General features: G+C 40.7%; 1 protein-coding gene across 1 annotated transcript; it reads right to left on the minus strand.

Moving 5' to 3' along the window:
* Positions 1–2,176: 2,176 nt before the first annotated feature.
* On the minus strand, positions 2,177–9,470 carry trhr (thyrotropin releasing hormone receptor). Its single transcript, XM_022753544.1, has 2 exons — positions 8,664–9,470; positions 2,177–2,617 (listed from the first exon to the last, which is right to left on the minus strand). Exons 1-2 carry the CDS (start codon positions 9,468–9,470, stop codon positions 2,177–2,179), a joined length of 1,248 nt encoding a protein of 415 aa, XP_022609265.1.
* Positions 9,471–22,152: the final 12,682 nt, after the last annotated feature.

Consider the following 22,152-nt stretch of genomic DNA (forward strand, 5'->3'; position numbering starts at 1 on the left):
ATTTACACATATACGTAGCTCAAAGAAACAGCAGGAAATTCTTTTAATAGCAGGGTGAGCTATATACATACTGAATTGCACCAGCTTGTGTATGGCACTTTGTCGTGATCTATTTACACATTCCGTCATTGCTCTGTGGGTTTTGCTGAGCAGATAAATCACAGAAAAGTGCTGCACTCTGCAATCCCAGCCAATATCTGTGAATTACTGCCACGACAGTTATTTGACCCCTCGACGAACAGCCCCTCTGTCTGCACATCAGGGTTACACATGTCTCCCTCATTATTATACACTGGCCACTGACCTTCACAGGCTCCTCACAGAGAGTCCACAGTGGCCCATCTTCACAGTGACCAAAGCAACATAAGGCTTTGGTGTGTCTGTCACTGTTAAGACTTAAGTCCCTGCAGAAATCATTAGCGTTCAGATGATTTTTTTTTTTTTTTTAAATAACACAGGAGGTTGTAAAGTGAGTATCTGTAATATCTGCCCCTTTCTTTGCTCGGACCTTTTTAAAAAAAGGTCATGTTACGCCGTGTCTGTGCTTTCTCTGTGGTGGTGAGATGAAAATGTCACGATGTTGCGCATTTGGATTCATTTGGATTACATGGCTTCTGGTGGGGAGGTACATGAGCAAAGAGGAAATACGTTTGCTACAAGTAATGTGAAAGAACCTGGGTACAGCTGAGTTGGTATTATGATATTCTAGGGCTGGGCAATGTAAACAATATAAACAGATCACCGTAAAAAAAAATGTTGGTAAGTCAGAGACAGCATCCCAACACAGAAACAAAGCTCTTTCTAACTGGTCATAGCCAGTGTGGGGTCAGTTACTTGAAAAAAAATGAGTCATTTACTCAATACAAATCACTCAGGTAAAAGGTGACCAAGTTACTTTACTAATTACTCAACAGAAAAAGTAATTACACACACACACACAAACACACACACACACACACACACACACGTTACATCTTATGTATGGAACACGTGTAGGAAAAGAACACGGAAAAAAGATGGTAAAAATAAATAAAGGAAATAAGACAGTGTGGTTTGACAAACAGCCAGCCTACGGTCTGTAGGTATTTACTCACTATCATCATCTAGGTTAACAATGACTGCATGAGGTCCCGTCCTCACAGTGAAGCTGCATGGTTCAATCACTCCTGCACAACTGTAAACAAAACCAGCTGATTTCTGAGTGTAGCTTTATTCAGTGGGTGCCATTAGAAAAACAGCTAATATGTTGCCATTTACAAAAAAAATAAAAAATAATGTAAATTAGATGACTTGAGAGTTTCTTTTTTCTACACGTGTCCCCAGATCTCCAGCCCCCAACCAAGCTAGCACGTACCGGATCAGTCCACCTAACGCACAGTGACCAAACTGATGTCAGCCTTCTATCAGACTCCAAAATCCACCTGCAAACTGTCAATGTAACAGAGCCCTAATGGGATAAGTAACTAATGTAACATGTTAAAATGTCTTACTGCCCAAAACTAGTCTTTTAGAAACAGATAGCGTCCTTCCCAAATTAGGTAACGAGGTTGGTTGAATTAACTAAATATGCCTTTGCGTATTTAACACCATATGTGCTTAGGCTGTGATATTTCTTGTCCTGCACTCTAATGGGGAATTTTAATCTTACACTCAGCAGGATGTGGTGAAGTAGTAATTTCATTTATGCTAAATATTGACGTCACCCAGCCCTAAATTATCCACTTCTGATTTGACAGGGTCTGGTTCTGTTTAGACTTGAGAGGAAGAAATGATGGGGAGTTGGTCTATTTTAACCAAACCAGTCATAAAACTGTAGGATGAACTTGATGACAAACTGCTCTCATGCAAGTTTTTCCTGTAACAAGTTAATGTTTATAGAAAGGTGTCTCTGCATTTTATCATAAGGGTTCGATGCATCACATCCGGCTCTTTACATTGAACAGGATTTTTTTCCTCCCTCTTCAGTGCTGTGCATATCGTAGAGAGCTCATGATAACTGCTTTCACCTATATGGCAGAAATGTGCTTGTCAGACAAAAGAAACATTTCTGAGAGAAAACACCTTAGAGAAATTAAACTGGAGGTGTCAGTGTACTTAAATAAAACTTGTCCAATGGGTGACTGAATCAATACTGCAGCTGTCAGACTCTCTGATAGCGGAGTGCGTTTGTTTTTAGTCAGGCTTTGACATCACTTCCAGACAGGGAAGGCTCCTCATACGGCATCCTCTTTGTGTTGGGCAGGATGCTGGAAGGTAGGTATTGATCTGTTGGTGTGTTTAGCTCGTCCATTTCTGTAGTGAAGTGGTCGGGACTTTCCCCATTGGACGTCTCTTTGATGACACTATAGGTGAGCGCCACGCTGTAAGAAGCTGGTTTCTCCATGCGCTGAGGGCCACAGTGACACAGCTTCTTAAAGGCAGCACGGAATTTCTGGGACATGGCATTGTAGATGACCGGGTTAATGGCACTGTTTAGATAGATGCAGAGACGGCAGAAGAGCAGGAACCAGGTGTCCAGGTAGGCCTTCTCCAAGAAGGAGTTGACCACCACTAAGGTCCTGTAGGGCATCCACAGTAAGGCGAAGAGGATCACCACCACAGCAAGCATCTTGGTCACCTAATGAAATCAAATCACAGAAAACTGGTTGATTCACTGAATTTGAGGTTTCTCATGTACAATGAATATACATTAGCCACAGCACAAGGCACATATGGTCTTAAGACTTTCACAGCAGATATTGCATACTACCAGTAAGGCATGACAGTAAGCCAGCAAGCACTAGTGCTGAAATCGTATTTTCATCATCATCATGATGTGAACATGACGTGTAATAAACACATCGCAAAAGACTGACTGAAACACGAGGAAGGAGAAAAATGTTTTTATTTTTACAAGCCATGCAGTCACACAGGGTTTTCAAGGCGCAGCCCTGAGCCTCATGAACCGGAAAAAAACTCTACCGTGCTTTGGTGTCATGCTGCAGCCTCTCGCACACAGCTGACAGCACAGAGGAGTGAACTTTTTACCGGAGCTGACAACAACTACGGTCGTAACTCTGTGAGTGTCATTACAACCTTTGCGAGTAAAAAAGCTACGAGCGTCCTTCATCACACCACCTGTTCAACAAGATTTACACATGCAGAAAAGCTACATTTTCAGCTTCTCTCGTCCACCACGGTTTGTGTTACACTAAATGGAATTCAGCCATCATTACTCTTATTTGCCTGTGGTTTTCCTACTGTGACATATGTCAAAATGTCTTCCATAAAAATGAAAAAATCCCATCCTTAAAGTTATAATCGCAGAAAGTGATGCATATACGTAATCCAGCACTGCTGTTTGTAATTGTTATCTTATTGATATCAATCTCACTGTTAACCAAACACAACACTTCCTGCTCCTGCTTTACAATAAAAGCATTCAACTGGTGTAACAAAGGGAAGGTTTTATTGTGAAGCAATCACAGATAACAGAGTGTACTTGCCACAGATGTTACTGTGACATTACGAGTACGATCACTCATCAAAAATGAATCCATACAAAACAAGACAGTCATTCACTCTCATTTCTTCACAGTGTTTTAAATACTGAAGGGAGTAGCAGCTGTTAGATGAAGAGTTGCAGTCAACAGGCTCCACACATCTAATTTTACAGCAATGAAACCACTTTCAATGTGCTCTATTCTGTTGTGTGGAAACTACAATACAGGCACCATATGCAGCCTGAAATCAGATCACAGTTGCTCATGACATGATGGAAAAGGGCCAATTGGAGACTGATTTCTGAGTTTCTTTCGTTGCACTGTTGACTGATACACCAGTTACTCTTACTGTATTGCTGACAGCTGATCAGCAAGAATTCTGGGACCTGTAGTACTAAACAGAACTTGTTACCTGCAGTACCAATGTGTGTCACTAAATCAGTAAGAACTGAAATCTTAAGAATTATAAGTAAGATCAGTGATAGGTGCACAAGGAATCATCATGTCCACCAATAAATTATATTTTCACTTGCCTTGACTCATTAAATCATTTGGTTTTTTTTTGCAGGCCCTGCGCCATAATAACACAGCAGTGATATGAGAAGGATAATGGGCCCAAGGTTGTGGTGTATATTGCAAAGAGAGGGGGTCCCAGTATTGATGCTTGGGCACTCCTGTGAGGAGGGGATGGGATAAGGACATTCGTCTTTGCGCTGACTGACTGACTGATGAAGTTACACCATTGGTCAGCTGAATACAATGTAAGTGTTAAGGTACAGACTAGCCCATTGGTTGGTTGGCTGACTGTTGGGAGTTTCCCCACTGGTCATTGCTCTTTCAAATTGATTTCGTGGGAACAAGCGGTGTTGCCAACTTAGCACCTTTGTCGCTGTTTATTCCTCTTTTCAGGCCCCTTTAGCGACTTTTTATCAAATAAGCACCTAGTGGCAAATCTAGGGACTTTTTGGACAAACCTTAGCTACTTTCTGTAGAAGCGAGTTCCCAGTATCGCCCTGTGGGCACAAGGGCAGGCTTTCCCTCCACAGGTACACCTCCCTATGCTGACCACACGGCAGCTGATGTGAACAGTCTTCTAACTTTCTCACCGTCTTTACCACGTGTACAGTGATTTTGTCAGACGACTTTGCAAATCAGGATTTTAGCAGCAGAGCAGCAGCTTGGAAACAATGGCTTTGAAGTGACTAGTAGTTAACATGTAGTCTAAAGTTGTTGTATTTCAGTCACTACTTTATTCTTGTTGTATTGTCTGAGATCAGAAACAGAAAAACATCTAAGTGAGAACAGCTTTATTGGGAACTCAGCTGTATGAAAATACTGTGAGCACAGAGAGAAGGAGAGAAGTAAACAGAATGCAAATATTCCAGGTTTTGACCTAGTCTTGTTTAACCAAATGACTGTGTCTTGTCTGTGAACACAGCTGCATTCCCACCTGAGCACTTGACTCACTTGAGTCAACTCGAGTATGTTTAATCAGATTAACATGGTGCAGCCACACTGCTGCTCAAATATTGATGCTGTGACTGAAGAGGAAACCCCTCCTGCACTGAATATTCATTTAGGTGCTCTTCTTTAAAGAAAAAGTTCAGTATGTTTGATTGCTCTAAAGTTATTCAGGAAAAATTTTGCAGTCTAATAGTAATGGGGGGGGGGGGACTTGATTTCAGAGTTTTTATTTTTCTGGTCATTCTATTTACAAGCACCTGCTGAAGCATTTTCATGTGAAGGCTTCATCTGAGGCTCAGTAAATTCTGCTTTTAAAGGACACGTCACACAATCAGCAATCAGCAGGAAAACAGTTCCACCTGTATCCACACAGAGAGATGCATTCGAGATCACAAGTTCTCACATTAGACATTATAAGCCCACCAGACCTAAAAAGTGGTAACTGCAGTAACTGCAAATACACCATAAATTAACCTTTAGACATGTTTCTGAAAAAATATTTAAAGAAGGTTCTACTTACTATGTGTATTGGTAACCACACCTTAACAATAATGGTGGCAGATGTAAGTCATTCGTAAAAAACAACCCATATTGTCATTTAAGTGTAGGAACTTGTTTGAGACACGCTGGTACAATCTTTCAATGAGCCTGAAAATACAAATCTGCAATTTCAGTCATCTCAAAGACTTTTAGCGTCTCCTCAGTGGCTAGAAATACTATCACAGACCAATCATTAATTTTGATTCTAACAATGTCTTTCATGAATATATTGTCTTGCTCATGCTTCAAAATCTATCTCAGCAAAAGTAAACAAAAATTGAAGTGACAAAAGTTTGAACATAAAACTGCAATTAGAACTAAAACACACAATAGCCTTTGGCCAAACTTTATGTAAAAGCAGACCATGAGTCACCCTCATTAGTTTGTTGAACTGGTTATTTGCATGACACAGTATCAAGAGAAATGTTCTTGCTGGACAAACCTGGTACAGAAATCATTGACACGACAGTACCACAGTCTAATATTCATATAAAACTCTGGATATAGAGGTTGTTTCATCACATTTATTATCTGAGCTGAGAACTCTTGAACGCATCCTGCTTATCTTCTTGTCTTTACAGGTGTAACTGTTTTCCTGTTGAAGAGAACTCTTTTAAAAAGAGAACTCACTCATCCTCTGATGAAGCCTCTAACACATCAGCAGCTTTGTCACACTGCATGTTGTGAATAAAATGACCACGAAAATGACTGCTGGAGTGCTGGCCTATTTCTCAGTCTATTTTGGGGAAAACAAACATAAGAGGTTAAAAAGAGATTTATTGTGGAGACACAAGGGACACTACAACGCAGCAGGCTCAGCCTTCCTGGTCCTTTTTCCCCCCAAAGGATCTGAACGTGAAGAAAGAGTCAAATGTCTAATGCTGGTCAGTCCAGTCTATACTCTACTCAACAGTCAAGGCTGATCAGGGTGAAGGTTTTCATTTTGCTCTATAATTTTGATTTGTTGTTTCATGTAACTGGCCCATACCTGACTACTCATACCCAATACAGAATTTCACTAAGGAATAGAGTAAATGTACAAAATATGAATTATACAACAGATATTTATGTGTGAAATTGTGATTAAGAGTGTGATTTAAATGTGTTTCACAAGTGATCTTCATCATCACTTTGCAACTTCTGCAACTTGAACAGACAACTGCCGATGTTTTGTGAGGAGCTGGTCTTTGGGAAAATTTTGTGATGCAACTTTAAAACCACCCCACTGTCGATCTCATAAGCCATTCATTGTTTATTCGGATTGCTGTTGATTAACTTCAAGTGAGGAAGACTGATCACATCTGTATGCACAACCTAACAAAACCTGGATTTGTTCGTATAATTAGCAGGTGATAATCCTGCTGTGAAACTTACTACGTAATTATATCTTATCTATATTTATGTAGCGTCGTCTTGGCTGCAGTGGGGTGAGTCTAATAGGATTGGATAGGGGCACTGCCAGTGTCATTGGTGAGCGAAATACTCAATCCTCATTATTTCTTGACCTTTTGGTTTAATTCAGTAAGGTACGTGTTGGATGGTATGGATTGTTCCTTTTGTCCACAATGAGCGATTAATGCAGACCACCAGAAAAACATGTTATTGTGTTGTTGAGGGTGTGAGTTAGTCAAAGATAAAAACTCAAGCCATACTGATGGAGAAAAAGCCAAAAGCCTATTTGAGTTGGGGTTAACTGATTAGATCCAATAGAGCATGGAGCTCCCTCAGGGTACCACACCCCCTGTCATTCCAAGAGAAGGCTTCTCCCCGTGATCTGATAAACAAACGTCTACCTCTGCATGTACTGCATGTGTGTCTTTTAACAAAATAAGACATTTTTTTTGTTTACAAAAGGAAGATGCTGTCAGAGAAGGATGAAACACAGTCTTATATATGACAGTTTGAATTTACAATATGTGTGATATGAGTGTTTTTATTTCAAATTGACTTTATCTGTCTTTCTGCAGCTTGCACATAAATGCAAACAAGTTTGATTCCAAAAAGGCCCTGTTGTCTTTATCACTTTGGTTAGTTTGACTCTTATTTACATTTTTCTGAACTATATATTTATGCGTCAGAGTTTTGAAAAAGTGGAAAGTGATTTTGCAGTTCATTAGACTTGATATATGAAAGTAACTGAGAGCTGGCAGCACTTTGATGTTCTGTACTCAGCTGTTTGGACATTTTCTTCTTATTTTTTTTAAATGCATAAAGAAAGTGCATATTTTCATTAATTAGAGCTACACATGCCAACAGCTGACCTTTGGAGATCCCAAACAGAACAGCTCAGGAAGCACATAAATAGTTTAATCACCACACCACCACCACCATACTTCATCACTTTTATTCATTTTAGGTGAACAGCTTATAATCCTGATGTTGGACTGATAACATGTTTCAGAAGTCCACTACACATTACTTGTGTTTGGGCTCTCATAGACCTCAGAGTGGTTAAATGAAATGGAATTGAGTTTTTTTTTTTTTTAATACACTCTGGAGTTGTGATTGGTGTTGGCTGTGCTTTATACACAACACAACCCCTCCAAAATAAGGGCTCTATTGGCTTTCTATTATTTGTTCAAAAGACGTCTAACGGGAAGTTCGACATCTCAGAGGCTTAAATGACCCTATACACTATTGTTTGTAGGATTTGTACATGTCTTGGTGAATGACATTTAAAAAAAAATAATTATGCATTTGTTCTTTACAACATAAATATGTCCTTGTCTTGCATTGCTTTATGTTTATTTCTGTATTTTGTCAAGAGTGTGCAAACTGAGGGCCTGAAGAAAAGTAACAGTATTTAAAAGGGAAAAAAATGTTTTTACAGCTCTAAGATTGTGGTTTGTGAGACAGCAAACAATGAGGAAGTGGAGGTCAACCATACACACGGTTTGATTTTGCAAAATCAATATTTTTTTTAAATGGCTCTAGTTTGTAAGGTCAGTTTGAACAGGATTTAAGACCATTGCATTACTCCACTTTTTTAAATAAAAACCTAATTAATAAATAAATGAAGACATTGAAGCAGGGGAGCTGGATGACATCACTCACTTGTTTCTGATGGGAGGAAATTATGGATTTACACCTGACCTGTGGTGCAGCTGGATCCATAGACCCCCTTCTCACACACACTGATAACACACTGATAATGTTCGTGAACAAACAGTGGCCCACCTGTCTGCGGGAGGCAGCCGTGGTGCTGCTGGAGGAGCTGGCGCTGATCATCCTCCCACCCTGACTCGTCTCCTTCTTCCACTTCTTGGTGCTGTCCTTGGGATCTGACGGCAGCGGGTTCAGGAAAAGTATCCTGGCGATCAGTCCGTACAGGACTGTGGCCAGCATGAGAGGCAGCACGTAAAACACCGCGAAATCTGTGAAGTAAATGGGCAGGTAGTGACTCCTGGACACTTTGTATGCGCAGCTGAGCAGCACCACGTTGTCGTACACCAACTTTTTAGTGTCTGACAGAAAGAGCCACATGACGCAGTAGACAGAAGTGAGCGCCCACACCAGCATGATGATTTTCTTTGCCCTGGATAAAGTGCACAGAAATTGCGCTTTGATGGGGTGGCAGATGGCGATGTAGCGCTCCACGGTGAAGGCGGTGATGGAGCACGAGGACGCGTTTATCCCCAGGTACTGGAAATAGGTGATGCCCAGGCAGCCCGCGTAGCCGTACACCCACTGGCCGTACAGGGCGTCGGTGATGTTGGGCAGCCCGGCGGCCGTGAGGACCATCAGGTCAGCCGCAGCCAGGCTCACCAGGTAACAGTTAGTGGGAGTCCGCATATGTTTGGTGGTCAGGACCACTAGGATGACCATCACATTCCCCACGATCCCCACCCCGCATATGAGGGACACCAAAAACACACTGACCACTTTATACTCAACAGTGTAGTCAGTCCAAACACCCAGGGTCTCATTGTCCTGCACCGACGTGTCATTCCCCACAGTCATATTATCTATGGTGATGTTTTCCATAGCAGAGAGAGGCTGTGGCTCTGTGCGCTTTAATGAAAATTACACCTGGCATTCAAAAAAAAAAAAAAAAAATCACTAAAAAATCATGACAATAAACTGAAGGGCCCCGGCGTCCAAACTCCAGAGTCCGTCTATAAATGCTCCAAAAACTTCAATTAATCCAGATATAATCCAAACTGTCCTCTCTGCTCCATGAAATCCAATTTCTGATATTGCAAAATCATCAAATGTAACTCCAATACATTTTCCATAAAAGCAAAATAAAGTGAATGGAGTCTCGGTTGTCAGAGGAAGTTTGCAGAGAGAGGATGTGTTACAGCAGCTCCGCGCCCTGCTCCTGCCTCACTGCTCAGCCTCTGCCTCTCTGCTCCTTACAGCCTCATGCACAGCTCACAGTGAAGTCACACGGTGACACACTGGAGCCACAAACTTTTTTTTCTCATTTCCAAGATGTTTTAAGGGATTTTGTTTATAATTTGTTAATCTATTTAATTGTATCTATAAGCAGTTTCTAAGCACTTAATAAATGTTTCATTAAAACATTACATAATATACTAATATCTATATATATATATGTTACACAAACAAACAACTATGGCTATGGCTTTTAATGTGGTTTAATTATAGTATTATAGTATTATATTGTGTGGTGGTGTTGTTGGTGCAACTGTGTTGTGTGCTGTGTATAATACTATATATATATATATATATATAGTACGTATTTTTGAAAATGGGTCTTTTTCTATCTGCTTCCATATTAATTATCTAGTGTGTTGTAAACCATTGTTGATTTACATACTGCTCATCAATGCTGGGTGTGGGTTAAAATAAAGGGAAACTTCTCATCGACTGCCATTTATGTTGCATTGTTTACTCCTATAAAGAAAACTAGCAGTGAAGTAACACAATCCATCCCATTATTTGCACCTGAATCATTTGATATCCTCGAAATGTTGCATAAGGTTGGAAGACCATTAAAACATTTGACTCTACCCTGGGTGAATTTGACTTTAATAATCAGACAGAATGACGATGGACTCCTGAGTGTTGTGCTGTTTTGTGACAAAATTTCCAACAATGAATCATGGAGGAAAAACTGAAACCACTGGGATGTAGTTTTTACTGACAGTTTATGTCGATAAGAGCAAATAGTCTAATAAGTCGAATAACACATTCATTATTGCTGCTCTTTTTACTTTGCAGTTTTTCTCACATTATTCTGGTCTTGTATTAATGTCCTTAAGTATAATTTAAAAAAACACACATGCTGTATGCACACACTGTAAGTACAAACACAAATATTAAATGTATCTGTAGTGACAGATAAAAGTGCCATAAAGAGATAGCTCAGCTGCCAAGTACTACAAGTTAGTAATATAAGAGATAAAAAAAAGTAATCCCATAAAACACAATAAGACCATTCTAAACTTCTTGTTGAGTCCTACAAGCACAATGGTAAACCATTATAGGACTATTACAGTGATGGAAGGAGATAGAAATGTCATAAAGAAGGACACAGTTACTTTAATATTTTTTATTGCAATATTGTTATGGTGTGTCGTCTCATGTGGCGGCTCCAGAATGCTCGCAGCATGACTGCAGCCTATTTGCACTGTTTCCTTCTGTTGCACTTTTTCAGCTCATTTGTGCCTGCTATTTACTACCGTAGCACACTATTTAAACTGGCTGACTTCCACGTGAACACTATGTTCAGTACCAGGAAATCTGAATCTGTGTCTCTTCCTCAAAACACGTTGCCTCAGTGTTTCTGTCTCTTCACCTCTCTCTCTCTCTCTCTCTCTCTCTCTTTCTCTGTTGTCTACCTGCATCCACTTGACTTCTCACGCCTCATTGACAGGGAGAGGAAATAAAGGTTCACACTGCTCAGTTAGATTACAGCATCGCAGTGTAGAAACAAGGGGCTGAGGTCTCAGGTGGTACCACAACACCCATGGGTGGTGTTGTAGCAATTCTCCTCCCCGAAGGTAAATACCTGTAACATTAGATCGAGGCTCTGAGGGAGACATGTGTCTGAAGCTGCCTCTCAGTGTGAAAAAAAGTCCTCTACTGTCTGCAGTCATCTCCATCTGCAGGATATCCACTGTGGAATGACAAACTGAGACATACATGTTGATGATTTAACATGAACGTGATTAGCATTCTGCCTCCCCCTGGCGCTTTAGGTCCTGGAGCCAAAAAGATAAACAAACTGAGGCTTCAGGCAGTCGCTCAACACTAGTCCAGATTAGTGGAATTGTTATTCCTGGGGAAGCTGCATGGGCTCAAGTGAAAAAGGCAGACGACGAAAATTACTCAGATTTCAGCTCAGTAGGCGATGCAGCTGTTTATATTACTGTCTATACAACCTTCCCAGGAGGCTGGTTTAGCAATGGCAGCTCAGCAATCTGCAGGGAAATAGCCTTGAAGGAAGCATGCCTCAGACTCTAGGTTACCTTTTGGACGTTATCAGACAGATCTGTGGATAAGTGTTTTTAAGATGTCAGCGGATTATTGTGGTTATAAGTGCTCCTAAGTCTCCTGATCTCCAGCAGGTTAATTCCCTTTGGTTAGACCCACGATTCCTCCAAAGATTTCATGTCAGTGTGCACATAACTTATCATGTGGGATTAATTCATTATCACCTCTGTATCGATCCCCTCCGTGTCTATTAAGCCATATCAGAGGAGGGCTGAATGAAGAGTTTGGCTCTGGTGAGAGTCTGTGACACATCATCACTCTTCAAAGCCCCGGGGGGGTCAAAAGGTAAAATAACACAATTCACAGGTGGGTGAGAAATTTCATAATCACTATCTGTAGAATACGTTCACTCGAGGTGTTGGAGACAGCCGGCCTGCCAAAGTAATTCTAAGAGAATATTGATCCTGTTAATGGGAATGGTTATGTGTGCTATGACATTCCATGGAGATTATTAAAGGCCGTGCATGTGTTCATCTGTGAACCAGGTGTACTGGATGTTGCTTCTGATATTCTCATCGGCTTAATGAACATAACTGCTAGACCACTGAAATTATTTTGGGGCATTTTTGTGCCCTTATTTGATAGGACACAGGTCATTCCAGGGACTCGCTGCTCAGGGCATCTGCGCCCACGATATGTGCCCTAACCACTCGGCTGGTCGGCCATAGACCATTGATTTACAACCAGATAAACCAACTTAATTTATTTGTTTAAATCCCGCTGGAATGAAAAATGTAACTGCCAGTTGACATTAGTTCTTTCCTTACTTAAAGCAACAGTCTGATTGATTTTGGGAAATATGCTCATTTGCTTTCCGCAAAGAGTTAGATATGCTTAGCTATGCTAAGGCCATGGCCAGCAACTGGTGAGCTTAGCTTTGCAGAAAGACTGGAAACTGGGGAAAAAAGCTAGCCAGACTCCATTCACCTGCCAGAACCTCTGAAGCTCACTAATTAACACATCATATCTATTATTATATATAATATTATTATTATTGATAAGCAGCATGTGTACTTTACTAGTATCCATCCCACTGAATTGAAAACCTTGATGCCAGGAGACCTGAGTGCCAGTGGCGGAAGTATTCAGATTTTTATTGAAGGAAAAGTAGCAACAAACACAGTAGAAATACTCCAATATAAGTACAGTAACTGAAAACCAGTGAAATAGTTTAGCATAACTTACAGAGAGTTAAATGGGAAGATGAATAGCATTTATATCTGTATGGTAAACATGAAACTGCAGACAGCAGCCAGTTAGCTTAGCTTTGTATAAAGACAGACTAATGAGTATTTTATATTGAAATTGTTTAACAATATCAACAGCAACACAACAAAACAATTCCCTGCCAATAAACAGTCGGGAACATAACCCTGCTGTAAAACGTCAAACTATCAAAAAGTAAATAAGTAATATAACAGAATATACCACAAATATGACAAGTGAAGTACTCATTATCTGGCTGAATGCCCATTACCGTTCATTCCCTAATGTATTTGCTTGAGGTGGGGTAAATCTCATGATATGACAGTATATAACAGTATATGTTTTATGAGCTGATCACATGAAAATCTGCATTTCAATACAGCTTTCATAAATATCTATTGGAGAAAAAGAACAATATTTCCCTCTGAAAGTAGTGGAGCAAAATGATAAAGAAGCATTTAAAGTAAATGCCCCATAATAAAGTATGAATGATTCAAAATTGTATTTAAGTACAGGTCTAGTTCATGTGCTCTCCACTCATGATCAGTGCCTTGATCCTGATTTTGATACTGCCTCCCTTCCCTTCCACATTCATAGTGGGTCTTCACTGCCACCTCATGGTTAAATGCTCCTACTGACACATTAAACAGGAGAGGGCAGTGAAGTCTCTGTAAATATTCAGACCACGGCACATTTTTACAAAGATGCCATTTGTCTGTATGGTGTAGAGGTCTATGAAACATTTAGATTTAAGTGTGAGCTTTACTTTGAAGCATTTTGTGTAGATATATAAGTATAGGCCATACTGGAATGAGGCCAAGTAAATGCTTTAGCCTGCGAAATATTACTGAGCTTTGAAAAGCAAAAGTGTCTTGGATTTAATACCCACTTAGGTTTTCTGCTGTTGAATTCTTTAACCTTTTAGTCCAGGTTTGGAAAAGGTTTTCTTTTTCTTTGCCTCCAAATTCATTTATATTTATGAAATGCATTCCCTCAGACTTTCTTAGGGCTGATATTTCATCTCCTGAGAGTTTCTTCTATTGCTGAACAATCATTGGAGGACAACAAACACACCATGATGGAGAGCCAGCTGTCTAAAGCTGTAAAGAGAATACTGCTTGTCTGTTTCTACCAGACAGACTGAAGTAATGGGAGAGCCTACAAATGTCTGAATATCTTAGCATTGCACATTTTTACAAATTCTCAGCAGTGACTTCTGTGTTAATATAATGCATTATTCATCCACTGCAGCTTTTAAGGGAGAGGTCCTCTTGTCCCTAAATGAAAATTCAAGGTAAACACTCCACCAGAAACTCAGAAGCAAACATTTTATCATTACCAGCAGTGCCAGCAGATTACTCAGTGGCTTGGCTCACTATATTCACCAAATATAAATGGCATCTTTGGCCTGAACTCAAGACTTTTTCATTTGCCTAATGAATGAAACTCATCCCATCCTGTCTGAAATGTTTGCCTTGTTCATACTAAACAGCTGCTCTGACTTCACTCATCACACACAAGGATACCAAGAGCTAAACTGAATCTGACTGTATATTTGTCAAAAGAAATGGGACCCAGCGGCTAAAACAAAATGTTTGTTGTTGTATAATTAGGGCGCCATTATAACTGGGCACATCAGAATGGCTGTAAGAGATAATCACTGCTCCAGATGGAGACAGAGAAGCAGAAGACAGGACGGACAATCATCATCAAGAGCTAGTGAGGCCATTATAATGCAAAAGCAGCTGTGGCATGTGGGATAAGATCACATTAATTATGACAAAAAGGGCGACAAAGAGAAGAGGGGTCGATGAAATGGTGGAATTAATTATCCGAGTCGGTTTGCTTAATCACCAAAAGGCTTTGTTTTTTTCTTTTTTGTGAAGTCTTATCTTTGAATGAAGCATAAATCTTTGCCTACTTGCGAAAGGCACCAGGAAAGCTATTATTATCCTTCCATTATCCCACAGTGTCTGTGTTGAGGCCAGCCACATCGCTTCAATTAGGAAAGTCACTGTAAATTAACTTGAAGGTCCAAGTGCTAAATATTTCATGAGTGTCTGCCACCATCACACATACACTCTCTCAAAAGGAAGAAAATAAATAAATAAATGAAGGCCAGACTGAACCTCCGCCTGCCTCTTTCTTAATTCCCTTGTCATCCTGCTGTCTGCCTGCACTCTTCTCTCTGGAAGGCGTTTTAAAAGCTACTGGAGGGTTTGCGTGCCAGACTCCCCCCACAAACCTACAGGACTGTGTACACCTGCTTATTAATAATCTACAGCACCTTGCTGCCGTGGCACACTAACCTCTCAGAGACCTCAGAATACTTTCTGGTTGCTGGTGGTTAAGACATGTACTGTGCTGATGGTTGACTTTGACCTACATCATGTACATGTTTTTTTTTGGATTGGGTTACACCAGCTGTTCCTAAATGTTGCACCGTTACAACTTAAGAAATGTCTTAACAAAACTAGTTTAACTGGCTAAAACAAGTTTATGGCAGCCATAAACAACAAATCTTTTGTAAATGTAGGTGTATGTCCTTTATTTATGCACACATGGAGAAATGTGTTTCAGTGTTATTTGTCTTGCAGTTTAGAATAAATTGGAAATACCTAATTATATTAATCCAGCTAATTTATCTATATCATTCAGCGAAACAGTATTGTCATTAATGTTTTCAATTAGAGGTATGTTGTGAAATGTAATTTTAAATCTTTCCAGAGTAAACTAAACACCATCTGGAGGGTTTGCATGCCAAACTCCCCAAACAAACTCAGGGGTGCGTCCCTTGTTTTTCTAGCCCAGTTAGATCAGTGGTTCTCAAATGCCGCGTGTCCCGGGGCACACTGGTGTGCCATGGGATTTTGAGACAAACGTACATTATTATCATTATTATTATTGCAATACACAACTATACAAAAAATTATGACTTATTTTTTTATTTACTATATCAGTTCTTTGTATGTACCCATTTTCAAATACAGAGGTAAATTCTATACCCTGAAAAAACATTTAAAAACCTTCGAGAACCCCAGTTTTTGATGTTGGCGCAAATGTCAGATGAAGGGCCCTGATAGACAGCCACTGTGAAGGAAGGGAACAACTTAAAACAACTAGACACCAGTGCAGAAAACAAGCCAACACCAAAATGTCAATAGACAGTATCACAAAAGCTAGCTGTCTTATGGCTTCAGTTGGACCAGGGATGTTAACAACTCCCAGCACAAAGTGCATCATCTGTCGGGAGAAGTAATGCTAACATGGTGCCAAGCAAACTGAAAAGGCACTTGGAAACCAAAAATCCCTTCCATGCCGAGAGAAACTAGGCCTACTTCAAGAGAGCACGGGATCTGAGGCAGGGAGACCATTTGTTGGATTGTGTGAAAGTGTTTGATAAGGCAATGGAGGGAAGTTATATGCTAGCGGAGTTTATTGCAAAGCAGAACACACCACACACAATAGCGGAGACACTCATCCTCCCCGCTTCCAAAAAAATTGTGTCACGCTGGGTACAGATGCTGCAAGGTTTAATGATTAGATATTTCTCAAATTTCATTTGGCATTTTAAATAGAAATACCCATTTACAGATGGATATGAGTGATAACAGGGGTCATAGAGACTATTTTCTTCTGCGTAGCGAAACCCTAACCAATACAGAAGTGGGCATGTCATAATCTAAACTGGGTTGGGGGAAAAAAATACAACCACCTATAATCTGTCACGATCTTCTTCATTTCTCCAAGGCCACGCATTCGTCCCTTCAGTCTTACTATTATTCATCCACCCACCACATATCCTACGATTTTCCTCACTGTTTCTATTCACCTGACTGCCCCACCCATCCACACACCTGTTCCCACTTATCATCAGAGCTGCAGCCACCTGAGCTCTACTCACCTGCACCTCATTCACTAATCAGCCTCGCACTGTTTATACCAGGTCTCTGTCTTTTTTCCTTGCCAAAACATTGTGTTGTGTTGCTCTGTGCATCATGGCTGGTGCCTTGTTTCGTTTTTTTGTTTGTTTTTGTTTTGGGGTTTTTTGTTGAGGTTTTTTTTGCCTGTCATACCTGAGTTTTGACCTTTTTGATCAGAGACATCTGGTAGTTTGCATAAATAACAGTAGCCATGAACTCGAAATTGCAGAGAAAGAACGGGAACAATGCCTCTTTGATTCCAGTTTCAATACAATATGTAAGCTAAAAGCCTAAAAACACTTCATTTTGATTGATATTCATTGTTCGCTCATTAAATTGCTGCAGGAAATGTACATGTTGCTGTGTATAAAAACGTGTCATAAAGTTGTAATTAGCTGCCTAACAGCAAACAATACGAAGGCATTCGGAGCTTGATTCTTGTGCCGACCACGTATAATTACACTTACTGTGACTATGCCTGAGACTGCTATTTAACCATGATTTAGATTTATGTGTCAAGTTTTTGGCAAGGTGACAGACATTTCATCATCTGTGTTTGGGGAATAAGTGAAGAGAATCATAAGTAGGTTTGGGGAATGTGCTTGTGCAACAGCTCAAATGGGAAGGGACAGTGTGTAACAGGGTTTAGGGAATGGGATTGTGGGACATATTTTGTGGTTGTGGAACAGGTGTTTTGTTTTTTTTTTACTTGTGGGTGACCTTTTTACACACCCAGATAAATAGAAGGAAAATGTTGTTACTTCATTTGATCCACTGTCATTCAACAGCAGACAAACATAAAGCAGAATATAAAATACTGTCCCTAACTGTTGCATTTGACACATACTACTGTGCATTTATATGGTTGTCAGGCAGGAGTTGAGATATCTGGTGTTGCTGGTGGTCGAGGCTCCTGTGATGGTCCAGGTACGAGGCTGGTACATTCTCTGGTCATTATTTTCGCTGCTGCCTGAGCACAGCTACCATTAAAGAAACCCATTTCTTTAAATCTATGACCCACTAGTGTAGCCAAAGTCAGGGCAGTCATCTTCACTATTAAAGAAAATTAATCATTTAAATTGGTTTCAACATTAGTGGCCAGTTTGACACCAATTTCATGTCTGACCACTGCACACTATCAGGCTGCATGAGGTTTTAACATATTCACAAGATGAATGAGTTTTGACCCAGTGCCCTCTTTTTTACTTCTAATAACTCCACAGTGATCTGGTGTAATGGCTGGAGTTAAAGGCACTGATGGATCTTCTTTGTGTTCATATTCGCCCCCGAACTAACTTTGGAAAATGAAAAGCCTTTGTAGAAGATGTAAGCATGCCAAATCAAATACAAATCTGAAGTAAAAACCCCCAAAAATCGATCTACTCAGCAGGACCCTATTTAATGATATCAATGCCATCACTGATTCTGCTTATCTGATTCTTGGGTCTGATTCTTTATTGATTCCCTCAACAATTCCTGACCAATTTTCTCTGAAGACAAAGTAGGCATATGCAGGTTTTTGTCTCACACTCACACCTTACAGCTTTATTATTCATTTTAAGCTGAATCAGGCACATTGTATTTTATTTTTACTATGGCTTGGCTGAATACATCATGGTTATTATTTATTGAGATGTGCATCCATATTGCTAAGAATGCCCAGCTGATCAACATTTTACATTCAATACTTAACTAATTGTCAATGTCAACCCATCTTGCAGTCCAAAGTTGACATCAAACTTGGAGAGGAAAGAACAAGTTTATCTGATTGTCACTTGACAAGAGATTTTTGGCCTCCGTTGAGTTTATTAGACAAGAGGTTATAATACTGAGCAGTGCCACGTCTTCAGGACAGAGGCTATAGTGACGCGCGGTCAGAAAGTGACAAGACAAGCCAGAGCTAGCTGGTTAGCTAAACATCTATTAATGCTAACGGTGGCTATGTAGCAATAGCAAAATTTACAAACAGCTCCCTGTAGTTGTGTAATTCGAAATGTGGCTCTGAAGCTGTGTAAAAGCTGTGACAGCCATGCCTCTGGTGGCTGTTGGGCTGGTTGTCTTTCTTTTTGTATTGCGGATGCCCAGCAGGAGGCGTTGGGTCCTTGTTAGTTGCTGGGAACAACACCTGAATAGCTCTGGGAGGGGAGAGAGAGGACAAAGGGGGAACTCTGCTCTCTCCTCTCCATGCTCATAATTTCTGCTTATTTGCTTTTGTTTCCACCTTACAACACACGACTCACTATTTTGACAAGCATGCATACACACTAACATTGCTAATTTACTGACTGCCACACCTCATACCATTTTTTCATATGTTGGTTTTGGGTTAATTAAAATAAATTATGATTTTCTTGCTTTAACTTCTTGTGTCATCTCCTATTATTTGTCGTGGCTTTGAGTCGGCTGTGACAAAGCCATAACGTAAGACGCAACCAAAGGAAAGTAGTCACCATGAGCGTTAACTATAAATATAATATATAAGTATAATATATAAACTTGCTGTAGTGCTTCGAAAATGTAGTAGTAAGAGTACATTATTTATTTCTCTGTTCATGAGTACGTATGCATACCTGGGCCTAATGCTAAGCTAGTTATACTCTCCTTGTAGCCCAGCATCATTTCACAACATCAATGTGTTTCTGTGGTACAACCAGTGGAGCAGGAGGTGGTTAAGTAGACTACGAATGGAGGGTTCGTTGCTCAAGACTGTGGTGAATGTCAGGTAAATCGTTCAAGTAGGCAACTTTCAGTACCTGAACAAACCTAATAGGGAAAAGTAGTTACTGCTGTGAATATGGAATGTATTAACCTATGTATTTTTAATGAACTGGATGGGAGAGGATGTACACACTTTTTTTATTAATTTTATTTATTAATTTATACATGCCATATGCTTTAATACCTACCATGTTCATTTATTTTCACAACTCACTCATCTTGAGCGGTTTATCTAAAGCAGGGGTCCCCAAACTACGGCCCGCGGGCCACATCCGGCCCGCCAAAGCAATTGGAGTGGCCCACTTAACGATCCCAGACAATCCCTCTAAACATCAACCAATTTTTATTAAATTGCATTTTCCTATCATAACATCATAACATATCCGTACTTAAAGGTTGGCATTCTAATTAAAATTGACCATAGTTATGAGCTATTTATAGTTAATAGTGGCTCATCTTCACCTCCTCACACAATGGTATATTCTGACGTGACTTTGATCGTGACCGAGCCAGCGTCAAGCTGCAAAGTTCTGAGGTGGGAATCTGTCATGAAGGTGGTTGTGTCCTGCATAAACTTCATCAGAGCAAACGGACTTAAACACAGGCAGTTCCAAGCCTTTCTCTCCGAGCTAGAATCAGCCCACGGAGACGTGCTTTACCACACTGGAGTCCGCTGGTTAAGACGGGGCAGAGTTTTGAAGCATTTTTACGACCTGCTACCCGAAATCAATGCCTTTCTCCTGACAAAGGGAAAAACTGTCCCAGAGCTGATCGACACAGAATGGAAATGGGACCTCGCCTTTATTAACAGATGTGTCAGAAATTTTAAACGGCCTCAACTTGCAGCTCCAAGGCAAGGGAAACCTAATCTGACATGTATTCCCACATCAAAGTATTTGAGTTTAAACTAGCGCTGCTTATTGGACAGGTGCAAAAACAAGACTTCACCCATCTCCCTGCTACTCGAAGCCTCTCAGCTGAGAAACCGGCGGTCCCGTTCCCAACCGAGAAGTGCAAGGACGCACTGGAAACACTGAGGGCGGAGTTCGGTGTGCGGTTCCGTGAGCTTCATGTCCACGTTAAAGAAATCCGCACATTCCATCAGAACCCTTTTGGCTGCACATTAACGACACCCTGCTTCTCTTCAATTTTGAGCTGGCTGAGTTGCAGACCTGTGATGTGCTGAAAGACGTATTCAGCCCCAACAGTCTGATCAAGTACTATGCTACCCTCCCAAATGAACCTACCCCAACATAAGAAAGCACGCAACAAAGATGTACAGTTTTTGGGAGCACATATATCTGTGAGCAAACTTTTTCACACATGAAGCTGATAAAAAATCAGACGAGATCAAGTCCTCACAGATCAACACCTGCATCAGTCCTCTGAGACTGGCTGTAACTGGAATGGAACCTGAATCGATTCCTCACCAGTCAGAAGCAAGCCCATCAAGCTCAGATATGGTAAGCCTACTGATTTTAATAGCAATAGATATTAAAAAATGTCATTAATAGTAATGCTCTTTTTTATAGGGGCAACATGTTCTAGCTGATTCTGACCACATTATTTTTTTATTAATATACTGTATAAGATTAGAACACTTACTGTTTTGTTACTGCAACTGTACTGTTACAAAATCACATCTACTCATTCTTCTTGAACATTACCATTTCGGTTTGTGGTTGTTATTTTCTATAAAATAAATGGAGTATCTGTGTGTACTTCAAATAACACATGTGAGACTGTTTTATTACTTTTTTTGCAAATCAATACAGTGGTGCCAAAGCCAAACGAAGGGCAGCTACAAACAAAGTATCATTGTAATCTCCACAAATAATACTGGTTGTCACCTGGCCATATCATTTCTTGTTATGGACTAACCTCGGCCCCCATCTCAAAAGGAAAGTTGATGTGGCCCCCACTGAAAAAAAGTGTTGGGGACGCGTGGTGTGGCACCTCAGCAATATGAGGAGATGACCATGGCGGCCCTTCGGAAGGGAGCGACTCAAGAAGGCTGGGGCTGACATATGTTACTCAGCGTGACGAGCCGAGTCGTAAGACACCCAATTTGTGGACTTTCGAGAAAATTTTTTGGAAATTTATTAAAACAACAGAATTTTAACCGTGTCCCCGGCAGCAGTGGTGATGGACTCAGCATATGAGAGATGACCCATGGCGGCCCCACGGAGCCCCCCCTGACCATAGCATTGCGCCCAGCAAGCAGAGGCATAGACCACTCATGGCGGTCCCGCGGGTCGCCCCCCCGCCCGCACAGGCATTGCGCCCAGCAAGCAAGAGCTACCTGCCCAGCCGGTCCGCCCGCGGCACCCCCCCCCATATGAGAGACGTGACCCATG

The sequence above is a fragment of the Seriola dumerili genome, unplaced genomic scaffold (genome assembly GCF_002260705.1).
Source record: "Seriola dumerili isolate Sdu_G_001 unplaced genomic scaffold, Sdu_1.0 BDQW01000191.1, whole genome shotgun sequence".
NCBI lineage: Eukaryota > Metazoa > Chordata > Actinopteri > Carangiformes > Carangidae > Seriola > Seriola dumerili.

Excerpts from the sequence above, each read along its gene's own strand:
- trhr (XM_022753544.1), bottom strand. The coding sequence starts at position 9,470 with ATGGAAAACATCACCATAGATAATATGACTGTGGGGAATGACACGTCG. Across the intron at positions 2,618-8,663 it reads CGGCTGCCTCCCGCAGACAG|GTGACCAAGATGCTTGCTGT; the intron begins GTGGGCCACTGT and ends TGATTTCATTAG.